Below are 15,657 nucleotides of genomic sequence, written 5' to 3'. Positions count from 1 at the left end.
TTCCTAAATTTCAAGTAGTATCTTGAAGATAAATGAGTCACGTCATCACATGTACAGTTAACGATATATATATATATATAACTTGTGCTAATTGGAACGGAGAGACTTTTCTCGAAGGCGATGACTACTTCGAAACATGATCAGCATGAACGACAGAATGACTTCTGAATTCCGACTAAGTTACTACGCTTTGTAACTGTTCTTTTAATTAAAAAGGCCGCGACGTACATAAAAATATCACAGCCTATGTTCGATGAACTTTAAACTGGTAATTATTTATGCATGTCACAAAGGTCGAACTTATGACCTTCAGTAACTCAACTTCCGGGATAACATTCTGAAACAAGACACCTCTACGATTTCTCATTGTAGTATTCAAAGTCATTGTTACCATGCCTAAAGGAATAAGAGCAAAATCGTGGGACGCAATACAATAGCGACCTCCCGCTGTTATTCCTACTTCGACGCAGTGGTGGAGCGAGCTTGCATGATCACATGATCCTGAGAGCTATGCCGGCGGTAGCGTAGCCACTGGTAGGATCTCCCATGCCGGAACAAGGGAAAGGTAATGATCCAGATAAAAAGGGATGTCCTGGTCCTCCAGGTTTGTGGTTGGGCATAGGGTTGACGAACCCCCACCCCATAAAAAGCCTTAATTGTTGAGAAGATTTTAACGCTTGCAACCGGACGGAAACATCCTAAAGGAAACGAAAGTCACAGGACCGGGACCAATGGTAAAAGAGGCCAAGGTTCACCGTAGACTGCAGCGCCCATAGCGGCAGAAGAAGAACACTACATCAAAGAACTCCATAAGTAAAGCCGTGCAGGATACAAGGAACTAGTGTCACCATTTGAGTAAAGGGAAGCACGCATGTAAAAGCTGTTCAGTTTGTTCTAACATAACAATAAACAGTTGTCTGGATTCAATGACATCGGGAACGGCAAAAGGAACAGAGGGAGCGCCAAAACCCCCATGATAAACTACCGAAAAGAAATAATACAGTGGAAAATGGGCGTTCGGTGACTCAAAGAGGGTAACACGTATTTCTTTTATGTGAGACATTTCAGGCGTTATGCTTTAGACTGACAATGAAGTAAGAAAAACCACAAAGTGTGACATGTAGTAGTTGGAATTTATTAGATAAAATATGCCTTGCATGTTTCAGGGTGGGCACGCGATAGCGCAGCTGGTTGAGGCACTATGCTACAAGCAGGAAGGTCATGGGTTCGATTCCCGATGAGGTCATTAGATTTTTCAGTTTATCTAACCCTTCCAACCGCACTATGGCCCTCAGCCTCTAACAGAAATGAGTACCAGGAACATTCCTGGAGGGTAAAGGGCGGACGGCGCGTAAAGCTGACCTCACCGCCATCTGTGAGCCGATTGTCTAGAGAAAATGTGGAAGCCTCGACGTCTCACAAATCTATGGGCCTCCACGGCCTATTACAGGGATAGCTTTACCTCACCATGCATGTATCAGCCCTACAAGGGCATCGCCAGAGGCTTGCGTGTTAAAGAGGAGATTGTTTGGTGTACATTAATTTCTAGCAGCAAGACATTTAATCCCTTTGTAAGAGCCTGGACGAGTTCTTGCTTACGTATAAATTGCCAATGGACTGTGTAATGTTGTAGATATTCTGGCTTCTGGTGTTGCTTTTCGCTGTCTACGTGTAGATTTCGGGCACAACACGACTGAAGTTCTATAGTCTGTCTGTGGTAATACCACCCCAGACCCTGATCACATTATCAGTGGACCACACAGCCCCAAAGGTGGTGTGGGCGTTGTAAAGGAAAGAAAAGTTTCGTACTCCGATAAGTACGAGTATTATCCTCAGTGCACTCTCAAACTCCCTCAATCTACATACATGTGATTCTAAATTACCGTCGGGGTTTCCGTGACCTACAATTTTCAAGCCGGAAAAAGTAAAATAAAACTGCTTAAGGAATATAAAAGTGTAACTCAAAAAGTTTTATTATCTATAGAATCGATACTACAGGATGCTAATAACTTTAATATGAGCACCTCTCATGGCACGTAAGATGTCCCATCGCTGTTCGGTTTCCCTCGAAGTGCCCTCCAGCATTTGCGGTGTAATTTTCGATCGCAGCAACAATTGTGAGCTTCAGTTCATCTGGGAAGGTCATAGGAGTCTTGTAAACAGTACCTTTAACGTATCCCCAAAGGATGAAACCGGGAGGCGTAATATAGGGTGAGCGCAGAAGCCAAGGAATTGGTTCATGACGCTCAAACCAGCGCCCAGGAAAATGCATGTCAAGAAATTCTCGGACAATACGAGCCTAATGTGGGGGGGTGCACCATCTTGCTTGAACATCACATTTGACTGATGATGTCCCAACTGGAGTAAAAGATACAACTTATTGAGCTACATTTTCATATTCCATAAGCAGTTTTATTTTTTTATTACCGGTTTGAAAATTAGAAGCCATGGAAACCCCGATAATAGTTTAGAATCACTTGTATACTATGTAAAGAAAACGGTACATTCAGTGCCAGTTGTCTGTCGTCTAGCCGTTTAAACATTTCCTTCCCTTGCCAGGTAAGAGATTAAGCCCCAGTTGGGGAAACAAGGTTTTATGACCTGTATACAGATTCGATCGAGCATGCTTTAGTGGAATTGAGGCCCTAGGGATAAAAGCGAAATAAGTCTTTTGCACACAGTAATGAAGCTTCGGGTTCCACAAAAGGCGACGAATTTCTTGGCCTAAAAACAAACAAAACAAACTCCGTAGCTTGTAGTCCGCAAGCGAACTATACCGACTGAGTGACCGCCGCTTGTCGGCGTAGTTAGTGCCAACATTTTTGGAAAGAGGGTGTCACGTGGTCAGCGCAACGGATCCCCACGGCCGTTAATCTCGGTTTTCTAGACCGGAATATGGCTGTCTATACATATTTCTTGACCTGGGCGCTGGGGCAGGTTTTCTCCGAGTACTTCGGTTTCCCCTGCCCATCTTCATTCCACCAATTGCTCCACAATCACCTCACCTATCATGTGGGGCCGGTACACGGGACTTAGTCCCACCCCACTAGCAATAAAAAATATATAATAGCCGGTCACAGTAACCGCTCGGTCTAAGACATGAACTGTCTTGGATCGTGGGTTCGAATACCACTCAGGGAACGAATGTTTGGTGTGTATATGCGGTTGTTCTGTGTTTGTGTTCTCCTCTGTTTACGTAGCTGCCTTGCGGCGGGCTGATCACTCGCCCAATGAGTCGTACCGACTGTGAAAAATTATTACGGAACTGAATTGGTTGGAAGAGCCATTGAAAAAAAAAAAGTTATAATAGTCGCAAATAATGGACTGAAGGGAATATGCTGTACTGTGTCCATACAACGTTCTCCCTACTAATACAAATCTTAATATCGCCCTCAATTTTAATAAGACTACATAGTAATCAACTGACTCCATGAAACAGACAAGTCTTTGAGAGGCTGACACCGGAACCCGAAGGTTTATTACCTTTCTCACAACAGCCTACCACCTCTCTCTATCCTGAGCCAACTGAATCTAGTTCACGCCAAACGCATAATTTCCTTTTAAGTTATACTCTACTATTATCCTCCCATCTACCGCTAGAGGGGTATGCTACAAGCCAGAAGGTCGCTGTTTCGATTCCCGATGCGGTTATTGGATTTTTCAATTTTCTCAATCCTTCCAGCCGCAATATGGCCTTGGGGTCGACTCAGCTTCTAATAGAAATGAGTACCAGGAAGATTACTGGGGGGGAGTAAAGGGCGGCCGGCGTGTAAAGCTGACAACCTCACCGCCATCTGTGAGCCTACTGTTTAGAAAATGTGGAAGCATTGACGTCTCACAACCCTACGGGCCTCCAGGGCCTATTAACTGGGACAGCTTTACCCTTTACCTTTTATCTACCTCTAGATCTCGAATTTGTTTCTTCCCTTGAAGTTTTGTTAACTAAAATATTGCATATATTTCTCATTATTTCCATGCGTGCTACATGCAGCTCCCCTATTAACCTCCATCAGTATAATAACACTCGGCAAATTTGATTATAATTCATTACTGGAAAAACAAAGGGCCGTCTTCCTTGTTCTGTCGGTTATAGACCTCTGTTAAGTCTCGCTCTCATATGCACGTGGATGATCCGATTCCCNTCCCCCCCCCCCCTTGCTATGCACATCAGCGTCACTCGTGTTGCAGGCTGCAGTTCATCATATTGTAAACCTGAAATTACTGGAACTCATTTGCGTGCTACATACTTAAATCCCTTTTTTTTTATTTCGTAACTACTCTGTATTTTCTTTGGACTTTTTGCTTCTTTAAGAACTCTAATACAATCCTGAACTATTACCGACGCCAATAACCCCGGAATATACAATGTATCTTTTGTATGAAAATTATTATGGGTATTATAAATCACCAGTGAAGTGTAGAGCGCCATTGTCAATTGACCGCCCTTCTGTGCGATAAAGAACAGTCTTGAGTCTTGCATGATAAATTCTTGCCAGTCGGCTCTTTGCATCCGAAGAAGAAAAACAAACGCGAAGGAAAAAAAACGAGAGGAGATGATGGAGGGAGGTTTGAACTTAATGATTAATTAAACGGAAAAACTTCTTCGAAGTTCGGTCTTCTCCTTGACATTATGTCAAAGTAACAATTCTTCCGGAGTTGCATGTGTGTTAGTAGTCTCAATGAAAGACGTGACGAAACGAGAAACGAGCGTTCTGTGATGTCCAGTCGGAATAAATCTACTTTTTCTTTTTCCTTGGCACTACAGCCACAGAGGACGTAGGCCTACCTCCATGAACTTCTCCGTTCACCTCGGTTTTTCTAGATCTTAGACATTCGGTAGGACTCCTTGGGCGGGTGATCAGCTCGTCGCAAGGCCTCTACATGCACACAAACACGGAAAACTCACACAAACATCCATTCCCTGAGTGGGATTCGAACCCACGATCCCGGCTTCCGGGCGAGCGAAGACAGTACATGCCTCAGACCACTCGGCTACCGTGACCGGCTTAGATCTACATTACCGAATGTAAAAGCAAAAGTCAAACTATTTGATGAGTTTCTAAGCAATCTTAATTATGAATCATTGACGCAAATTGACTGTTTCTTTCTCTCTCTTTCAATGCCCTGCTTCAGGGATGAGCAAAAAAGCCTTCCCGCGAGGCTTAATTCAGTTCGACAACATTTTAAGATTAATCCACAACATATTCGAGCTATGTATTTTCTTTCTGCATGGTCTACCCGTCTCATCCTCCTTGACTTTATCATTCTAATTTCATTTGTTGAAGAATATAGTAATGAAGCTCCTTATTACGTAATTTTCTCCAAACTACTATTATTTCATCCCTCTTAAAAGATGGTAAAGTTGTCCCTGTGGATCCAGGATAACGTAGTCCGTATAGCGACTAGCTACGGGCTGAACGACCTAGGGGTCGCAGTTCGAGTTTCGGTGGGGTCAAGAATTTTCTCTTCTCCACGTCGTTCAGACTGACTCTGGGGTTCACCCAATCTCATATACATGCCTCTAGTGGGATTCGAACTCACGATCCCGGTGATCGAGCGGGCGAAGACGGTTTATGTCTTAGACCGCGCGGCCAGCCACCGCGATCGGCGCTCATCGCTATGTAAAGGTAAAGTTGTCCCTGTGCTTAAGTAGTTAAGCACTACGCCATGTAGGCGTATGGGGGGTGGATGTATAGACCCACATTTTCTTGACCTCGGCAATAGTTGGAGGTGAGTAGTCAGCTTCACGCCCCTGCAGCTTTACCCTCGGGGTAAGAGTCCCCGGTACTCATTGGATAGGAGGTTGGGTGGACCATAGAGCCAGTCAAGACGACTTGGAGAAGAGAAAATTCTTGACCCTACCGGGACTCGAACTCCGATCCCTCGATCGTCCAGCCCGTAGCCAGTCGCTATCCCGGCTCTCCTGGACGACGCTAAGAGAACATTTTTGACCCTACCGTGATTCGAACTCCGTCCAGTCCGTAGCCAGTCGCTATACAGAAATATAAAATCGAAATGTAGCAGACTTTGCTGTCTGGGCACTTGGCACTTCGTTTCACTTCATCACAGACAAATATTGCTGGAAGATTTTCGTATAACTCTGCTCTGAACGTAACAGGCTGGGCCGGTTTCTGTGAGGCTACAAAGTCTCGTATATTTTCATTTTTCATTTGTTCTTACGTTGTTCTCTAACAAATGAGCGTATTATTCTGTAAAGAAAATGTTCTGTTACTTCACGTAAGAAAAATAGACCAATTTCTTGACACGGTAGTCACCGTAGACACAAATGAATGTATTCTGTAATCGTCATATGCAAGCGGCACCGCTCCTAATTAGAATGCGGGGGGAATACAACTGTGTGTTTACTAATTGGATAATAAGTTTGTGAACAATGACAACAGTTGTTGTTGTCTTAGCTTCCCGGTCAAACGTTTCTCTGAAGAAATATGTTTCATCCTTTGTCTAAAACAACCTTGAGAATACGACGTATCTTGAATAGGCAACCTTACAGAACAGAAGTTCCGTGTATGCAACAGAATCTATGGTATGACAATTTTGTTTCGTGTCGAACGTTGAAATAACTTTCTAATTATGATGACGTAACGATATACGTCATCTCAAGATCATATAAGCTAAAATATGTTTTATATTCAATACAATTCAGGAATGCATGCCATGAATGATATTAAAGTGACAAAAACACTCCGTGGCCTGTAGTCCGCAAGAGGACTATACCGACCGAGCGACCGCCGCTTGTCGTCGAAGTTAGTGCCAACTTTTGCGGATAGAGGGTGTCGCGTGATCAGTGCAATGAATCCCCACGGCCGTTAATTTCGGTTTTCTAGACCGGAGCCGCTATTTCCTTGATATAGCTCCTCAGTTATCCTTACGAGGCCGAGTGGACCCCGTTCCAGAACCACTACTCAGAAAATCTGGTAGCGCCGGGAATCGAACCCGTGACAAATGACATTAAAAATCTCATATCAATAATCAATCAGGTTTATACCACGATCTATACTAACTTAGTTAATGGAGCTGAGCCCTTCTTGAGAAGCCGCGAATTCTGCAGCTACTCAAAACGTTCCCAGCATTTTATGGAAACCGAAGGTTCATTACCGTGTTCACAAGAGCCCTCCACCGCTCCCTATCCTGAGCCAGATCGATCCAGTTCATATCATCCTATTCTATATCTCTGAGATCCATTTAAATATTGTCCACCCAACTACGTCTTGGTCTTCCTAGTGGTCTCCTTCCTTCCGGCTTTCCCACCAATATCCTATATGCATTCAATCCCACTCAGGGCATGGATGTTTAGTTTGTGTGCGTGCGTCTTTCTGTGTTTGTGTACAGGTAGAGGCATTGCGACGAGCTGATCACCCGCCCAAGGAGTCCTACCGAATGTGTAAGATCTAGAAAAACCGAAGTGAACGGAGAAGTTCATGGAGGTAGGTCTAGGCCCACTGGGGCTGTAGTGCCAAGGGGGGCGGGAAGACACAGTATGGAGTTATCTGGAACTAAAAAGACTCATCAGGAGGTTTCAGAAAACTGCACGAGGAATTTTATGTGCGAGATTGGAAGTTCTTACAGCGGTGACTGAAGATTACTCTCTTTATGGGTGTGCCGCCATATTGTCTAGTGCATATTAACTGACATTCTGGTGAAGCTTCGTAATTCGTATGCATATGCAAATGATATTATCATGCTGAAATCACGGACTGTGAAATTGATGGGACGTGTAGCGAAGAGGAGACGAGAAATTCATTTAAAAATTTTAGTAGAGAACCAGACCATTTTTCAGACACTGATAAAAACTTAAAAGCCAGATTTTCTCTATGCTTAATTAAGCACCAAACTATGAATAAGTATGGAGAACTGGGAATATATCTCCACGCATTCTGAAATTTGACACTAGACACATGCGTGGACAGCTTCACACGCCGGCCGTTTTATTTCAGTGGACGGAGCCCACCGAAACCAATTAATAAGCTAGATGGGTCCCAGAGACATTAACAAAAAAAATCTCTGTTTCTGACGAGATCCGAACCCCGATTCCTCGATCATCCAATGAAATTCGATACCAAGTTGTGGGTTGGATTTATCTGATTCGGAATAGTGTCGAGTGGTGGGCTTTTGTGCATACAGTGACGAACTTTTGGATATTTCATGATTAAATGACACATGCTGACTCTCGAAATTACTCAAAAAGCAACAGGTAAAATTAAAGCTTTATATTTTAAATAATTTTCCTGTCTGTAATTAAAATGTTGTTAGTAGAAGTCAGGCGAAGTTGGTGGCTATATCTTATATTAGGGTCTTTTTCTATTAATACTTTTTGGGGCATCTTAGCGAATCATTGATAAGTCATGTGGCTATGTGGAAACAGCTACATTTAAAGCAGTGATTCACAGGTTTCACCAAACCTTACCAGAAGCATAATTTTTACTGAAATAAATGTAGCAATTTTACTCGTATTTATATTTATGTTTATAGTGAACTAAATCATAATTAATACTATACCAAAACTCTGTAATAACGTCAAATTTCTAAAATGAAAGTGCCGCACTGTGCCCTTTATCTGGCGACGAATAATGCTAAAAAACTGCCGAAATCCAACCGCTGTTATTTTTTTTATATCTAGATTAATATTTTGACTGGTGCTTACGATAGGTATGACTAAATAAATTCACATAAAATAATTATTTAACCAAATTTTATAAAGAATGTAAAGGTATCCCTGTAAGAGGCCGTGGAGGCCCATAGGGTTGTGAGATGTTGAGGTTCACACATTTTCTAGACAATCGGCTTATAGATGGCGGTAAGGTTGTCAGCCTTACGCGCCGGCCGCCTTTAACCCCAAGAATATTCCTGATACTCTTTTCTGTTAGAGGCTGAGTCGACACCAGGGCCATAGTGCGCCTGGAAGGATTAGGTAAATTGAAGGAAAAAAAGTCCCATGACCTCATAGGGATTCGATCCCGCTACCTTCCGGCTTGTAGCATAGTTCCTCAATCAACTACACTACCGCGATACATTTTTTATTATCACTAACGTCCGCGCCCTAGAACTCCGTCACCACAACCCCTACCCCAAGTTTGGGAACCAATTATTTAAATATATAGTTCGTTAAGACTCGCCACAGAATATGGATTTCGTGGAAAATTGGACTTAATCTGCATTTGCATGTATAGAACTGGTACCGCTATGAAGACTGAACGCCATATCAGACGAATATGATGCTGAAGTAGCAACCACTACACTGCAGCGACCACTGGGAGTATCTCCTGCACCACAAATGGGAATCCTACACATGGCCCTTTTCAGTAATAACAATAACAAAAAAATGAAATGTTGGTTTTGCTTTCTTTTGTTTGTAAAGTGAGGCCCTTCCCAGGCAGAACACATGTTAGACGGAACGCTCCAGTGTGTAAGAGGCTTGTCAGACGGCCTGTCGTGCTCCTTTCTTTCTACACATTGCCGCTGCTAGTTACGTATGAGTTATGACAGGTTGGGGTCCGCCCAATCATATCTTTAGTTCTTTGTACCTTTTCAGGATGATGCTTTTTTCTTTTACTGGAGGAATAGAAGCAAGCCCACTTATAAAGAAGTAGGTTTCAGCCCCCAGGAACGAGAGGGCCGTCTTCAGATGAACACTAGATCAAAGAAATAACACGTATGAATGTGTAACGAATCGAAGATTTTTGTGTAGCTTTCGTCAAAACCACTATGAAGTTTGGCGTTAAGATGTAATACTTGATGTGTGCAAAATAGTTCAGAATTTTGAAGAAAAAAAAAAATTATTTATGCTACAAGCCGGAAGGTTGCGGGGTCGAATCCCGATAAGGTGGATTTTTTTTTTCAATTTGCCTAATCTTTCCAGCCGCACTATGGCCCTGTGGTTGACTCAGCCTCTAACAGAAATATGTACCAGGAATATTCTTGGAATGTTCTTGGGGGTAAAGAGCGGCCGGCGCCTAAGTCTGACAACCTTACCGCCATCTATGAGCCGACTGTCTACAGAATGTGGAAGCCTCGATGTCTCACAACCCTATGGGCCTCTAAGGCCTGTTACAGGGATAGCTTTAATTTTTACTTTACTATCGCGTACCGCTTCAACATTCTTATAATATTAGGTGTGTAGCAGGCACGATATAACAGAAAACGGATTAAACAGTTTACTTAGTTAATGACGGTCAGTGTGATTCGTTCCCTCATTAATAATTACAAATACAGTAATTTACTAATGAAAGCGAAACTTGGCAACACTGAGCCGGTTCGCGACATTTACTTCGGCCTGTAATCCCGCCTGCTATGCTGGCTGCATCCTTCGCGAATATGGGCGCGCCATGTTGGTCTCTGTCTCCGGGCGGAGGAGAAACAAAATGAAGTAACTTCTGTAACCCTGTCATCTTCACATCTGCAAAGCTTATGTACTCGCCAAGTTTCATTTTCATCGGTAAATTATTTCGTGATTTATAGCTACTAATCCAGGGTCTCCTCTAAGTGAATTGGGATGAAACTACTTTTACCATTAATTGTGACTGTTTGGGTTACGCGCATTTGGGCAAAAGACGGGTATTAAGCTAATCCAACTTAATGGTTACAAGAAATTACATTAAGGACAAATAGCTCTAAAAAAGAAACATATATTACACCAATTATTCAACTACATGAAGCAGAGTTTTTCTTGAGAAGCTGAGAGTCACACAACTGATCAAGGAATTCTCGGCCTTAAATTGAATCCGAAAGTTTATTACGGTTTTCAAATTGCCCATTCACTGTTTCCTGTTCATCTTCACGCTGTTTCGTGTTCGGAATGTTACAGGCTCAAATCTTGGCTCCGAAGCGGCCATCCTGACAGGATCTTCGTGAGAGTCCTCAGGTCCTGCAGGAAAATGTTTGTATAACTCGAATTAGGCCAGCGCTGCTCCCTTCTACATCCTTTCTGATCCATTATTTACTAATAATCCTAACATTTATGGCTACAGCGAGGTTAAATAAAAAAAGGTAAAGCTGTCCCTGTGCTTAACTAATTAAGCACTACGTTATGAAGACGTATAGGGGAGTGGATGTATAGATCCTTATTATCTTCACCTCGGCACAAGCTGCAGGTGAGTTGTCAGCTTCATGCCCCGGCCGCTTTACCCGAGGGAAAAGAACCCAAGATACTCATTGGATAGGATGTTGAGTGGACTACAGAGCCGGTCTGGACGACGTGGAGAAGAGATAATTCTTGACCCTACCGGGACTCGGATTCCGGCCTCTCAGTCGTCCAGGCCATCGCCAATCGCTATACCGAATACGCTATCCCGGATCCCGAGGTTATATAAACCTAGGATAAATAAGCAAATAAATTATGAAGTATAGGCCAACCTGTACTTACGAACTTCCAAGAAACGAACAATCCGTATTTACGAACGTTGTAAGGACTAAAGAAATTGCGACTCCAACTCATTTCACGAACACAGAATCCCACGCTTATGAATATCTTGACAACTTAACATTAACGATTTTAACGTTATATATTCACTCATTCATCAGTAATCTGTCAGACGACAGGTCCACAGTCTCTTCCAAAACTGTTCCTCCACTTAATGCGATCTAGAGCTTTCTCCTTCAAATGAAAATATCCTCTTCTGTCCCCAAGGTCATCCAGCATCTTCTTACGTCTTCTTCCTCATCTTCTGGTCACTTCTATCCGCCCCTCTATCTTTCCTTCAATAACTTCTTTTAGAAGGCAGTTACCGCGTAAGATATGACCAATCCAATTAGCCTTCCGTTTTCTTATTTCGTGTAGGATATTCCTCTGCTCACTGACTCTAAATAACACTTCTTCATTTCTCACATAATCGGTCCAACTGATCTTCTCCATCCTTCTCCAACACCACATTTCGAAGCTTTCCAGGTGTTTCTGACAAACACATTTGTTCATATTCGTCTGTAGCCTGTGTCACAGATCGTTGTATGGCTGGACTGCTTCAAGTATTGACATTGGGACACGGCCACAAAGTTGCCGTGTGACCAGCAGGCGCCCCGCCGCGTGGCGCAGTCTCTCTTTCAAGTTGCCGACAGCCGACAATCGCTGCCCGCACAAAATCTACCTCCATCACTATCATCACAAGCACTATCCAGAAAAGAGAAGTTGTACTACTATCTCACTCTGTTGTCTGTTTCTCTTCTTCCACACCAATATTCATCTGCTTTCTCTTCTCACAATAGCCATCCCTCGAAACATTTCCTCTATCTTATTTCTTATCTCTTCATATACAAGCTACTTTATCCCCTGTCACTTTTTTTCTCTTGTGTTCCAAATCTTTTGTTCTATTTCTCATGTTTTCGTCTCTCGTTTCCCAAATTTGTCTCTCTAAATCGTAGATCAAGGTACGAAGGATCTAACAAGAAAAGGCTCCAACCGACGTAACTGAAATGACGGGTCTCCTTTTTTATTGTACCTTACGTTCTGTTCGTTGACCTCCTGCGGTCGCTTTTCTTTCTAATTTGAGCGCCATCAAGCCATTACTGTATGCCCTAATTGTGTTGACTCTTATAAGCATGCATAAAAAAGTAGCGAGTATATCAAAACAGAAAACAAGCGACTAGCGTAGTAAATACGTTGAAGTTAACGAGAGTGGAAGTACATTCGTTTGCTTGATGATATTAGTTAGAAACAGAAATGCAAAGATGTCCCATAATTTGTTTTTGTGTACTCTAACCTCACATCGGCACTAGTTACTTACAAACGTACTCATGAAGCTGAGCCCTTCTTGAGGAACCGCCAATTCTGCAGCTACTCAAGAATTTCCCTGCATTTTATGGAACCAAAAGGTTAATTACCGTGTTCACAAGAACCCTCCACTGGTCCATATCCTGAGCCATATCAATTAAATCCATACCCTCCCATCCTATCTCTCTAAGATCCATTTTAATATTGTCCATCGACCTACGCTTTGGTCTTCCCAGTGGTCTCTTTCCTTCTGGCTTTCCCACCAATATCCTATATGCATTCCTCTTCTCCCCCATTCGTGCTAGATGCCCTGCCCACCTCATCCTTCTTGACTTGATCATTCTAATTTTACTTGGCGAAGAGTACAAGTTATGAAGCTCCTTATTATGCAGTAGCCGGGCACTAGTTACAATTTAATAATTACAAAATGTGTATAGAAGGAATAATTCTTGGCTTGCTCTAATAAATATACGTAATATGTCCTTAAAAGAAGTGAATAAAACCGCCTCCTTTGTTTTATTTCTCAATTTTATTCGAAACCAGTAGAAATGTGAAATAAGCTACATATCACATCCATCGTAATAGGTATTTAATAACACTAACTCCAAGAATTTCCGTTATGTTCACCTTTGCTTATTACACTAAAAGATTTAACTTAACTCCGTGGATTTAGTCAGCAAGCGAACTATACCGATCGAGCGACCGCCGCTTTTCTGCGAAGTTAGTGCCAACTTTAGCGGATAGAGGATGTCACGTGGTCAGCGCGACGGATCCCCACGGCCGTTAATCTCGGTTTTCTAGACCGGAGCTGCTATTTCCTTGAAATAGATCCTCAGGTATCCTCACGAGGCTTAGTGGACCCCGTTCCAGACCCACTACTTCTCAGAAAATCTGGTAGCGCCGGGAATAGAACCCGGGACCTCTGGATCTATAGGCATGAGTTCCCTGCATTTAGAAAAACTAAAATGTGACAATTACTTTGCAGGACAACAGAAGCTTGCAGACGCTAGCGCCGTCTCGACAGAAGAACACACCGCGCGTCCCAGTTGCCTACAGAATATCAGACTGCGGCGAGAGGGGAAGAACATCAAACATGAAAGGCGTCGCAGTTTCTGGTACACCACATCAGAACATTCGCCACAACAAACAACGGCGTCGTGGTAAAGGTCGAGGGAGAGGCAAGGGGAAAGGCAGACGTCGCCACAACAAATCCAGGTCAAAAGTCGGAAACTCTTCTCACCAACATAGCCATATTCGACGTAACTTGGAGAAGCAAGTGTTGGTTAGAAACAAAACACTGGAATTGCTTGGTGGAGGTGCAAGAATACTTTGGGCAAACAGCGGAGGAAATAACACTATTCTTCCAGTGTCAAATGGAATTTCTTCTGATAGAAATCATTTAAACTCTACGACACTTTTGCGGAATACAAATTTGACACGGGGTTCAAGGGAGAAGGATAAGGAACGAGACAACTTGGCGGGATTACCAGTTAGTAACAGTAGTTCTGATACGGTGGTCGAGGTAAACGGAAGGACGAGGAAATCTCATGTACCTTTCCCTGCATCAACTCCAGTATCTGGTAAAAAGATTCGTGAAAATGTGACTAAGTCTCGAGGTATTTCCACATTTCAGTTTCCAGAGCGTTCAGGAAGTGTCAGTGAGTTCTCGACTAGAGCAAGTGTTGATAGTGACAGGACAAGCAGTATTCCAGTCCCCGTAAGGATTGGTATTAATGACACCGTGATGACAGAATACCAGTATGATTATGACACAATTGAGGCTCCTGGTGTAGTTGAATCTTCCGTCTGGTTTAACCCCAAGGAGTCTAGAAATGAAAACGAAAGGAGGGGCGTGTCTTCAGGTGGTGGAAGTTTAGAAACTGGGCCAATGCAAGCTGCTGTTGGTATAACCCTGGCCAGAGTCTTGGGTGTTTTGACAGGTCACGGCAGGGGCGGTGATTATGGTGAAATGGACAAAATGGAGGAGGATCCTTGTGAAAGATGGATAAGATGCAAGGATAAGCTGCAAAAGGCTTTCCTCGGCCCCCTGGGAGCACTGCCATCATGCCCATGTCGCTATCCCAGCGCGATATTCTATGATGACAAGATATGGGACCAGGGTCAAGGGAAATATTTCAGGTAATAATGTTTCTGTTGGCAACAATTTATTCCTAGAATTTATAACAGTACGTTTACCGCTCTAAACATATATTCGGATAAATTCAATGACCTATAGCATTTTAAGAATAAAGAACGAGACAATAATGAAATAAATCATTAATGATTAATGAGAAATATTCATCTATATGTAGTCAAAGAGTAAAACGTAAAGACAAGTCATGAGACAGTTATTACGAATATTGCATGACTGTTCAAGCATTCATAAAATTCAATCAGAGACTCATAGACAGTTTGGATAGTAATATCAAACGAATGAGAAACTTTGGTTCTTTTCTCAAATGTTAACACGTAAGTTAATAAGTTAATAAGGCTGATAATCTACATAGAAATTCAAGAAAAGCAGTGTGTGTGGGGGGGAGTTCTGGGTTGAAGCCCTTTTGCTCCTGTAATATTTGGATCATGGATTTTTTTTTTTTTTTTACAAAATTTAGTTCGAAAAGGAAGATGTGATTGTGACAGATTGAATCGTTATGCCGAAACGACACCTGACAGATGTTCAATCCTATCCAATATAATTTCACGTACCCAACTATCATCAGTCATTAAGGCATAAATTTGCATTTTTACGCAGATTAAATATTTCAAACGAGATTTCCAGATTAATTATAATCTGTCAGTTTAAACTGTATATAGGCCTAGCTATATAAACACCTTATATTGTTTTGTATACTTACATTTTTATTAGTATTAATTTATATAATTGTAGTTGTAAATGCATTTGTTGTAGTTGTAATTGTATTTGCATTGTATTCATT

General features: G+C 42.4%; 1 protein-coding gene across 1 annotated transcript in view; it reads left to right on the top strand.

Moving 5' to 3' along the window:
- Positions 1 to 15,657, top strand: part of LOC111869168 (isthmin-1-like) — a 31,238-nt gene that overhangs the window by 9,495 nt on the left and 6,086 nt on the right. The window contains exon 2 of the mRNA XM_033753307.1: positions 13,707 to 14,860. Within this exon, the coding sequence (XP_033609198.1) occupies positions 13,707 to 14,860 (1,154 nt within the window). The remainder of the gene's footprint in view (positions 1 to 13,706; positions 14,861 to 15,657) is intronic.

This window comes from Cryptotermes secundus, unplaced genomic scaffold (assembly GCF_002891405.2).
Source record: "Cryptotermes secundus unplaced genomic scaffold, Csec_1.0 scaffold1441, whole genome shotgun sequence".
Classification (NCBI taxonomy): domain Eukaryota; kingdom Metazoa; phylum Arthropoda; class Insecta; order Blattodea; family Kalotermitidae; genus Cryptotermes; species Cryptotermes secundus.
Note: the sequence above shows the minus strand (reverse complement) of the source record. Positions and strands in the feature narration are given on the sequence as shown.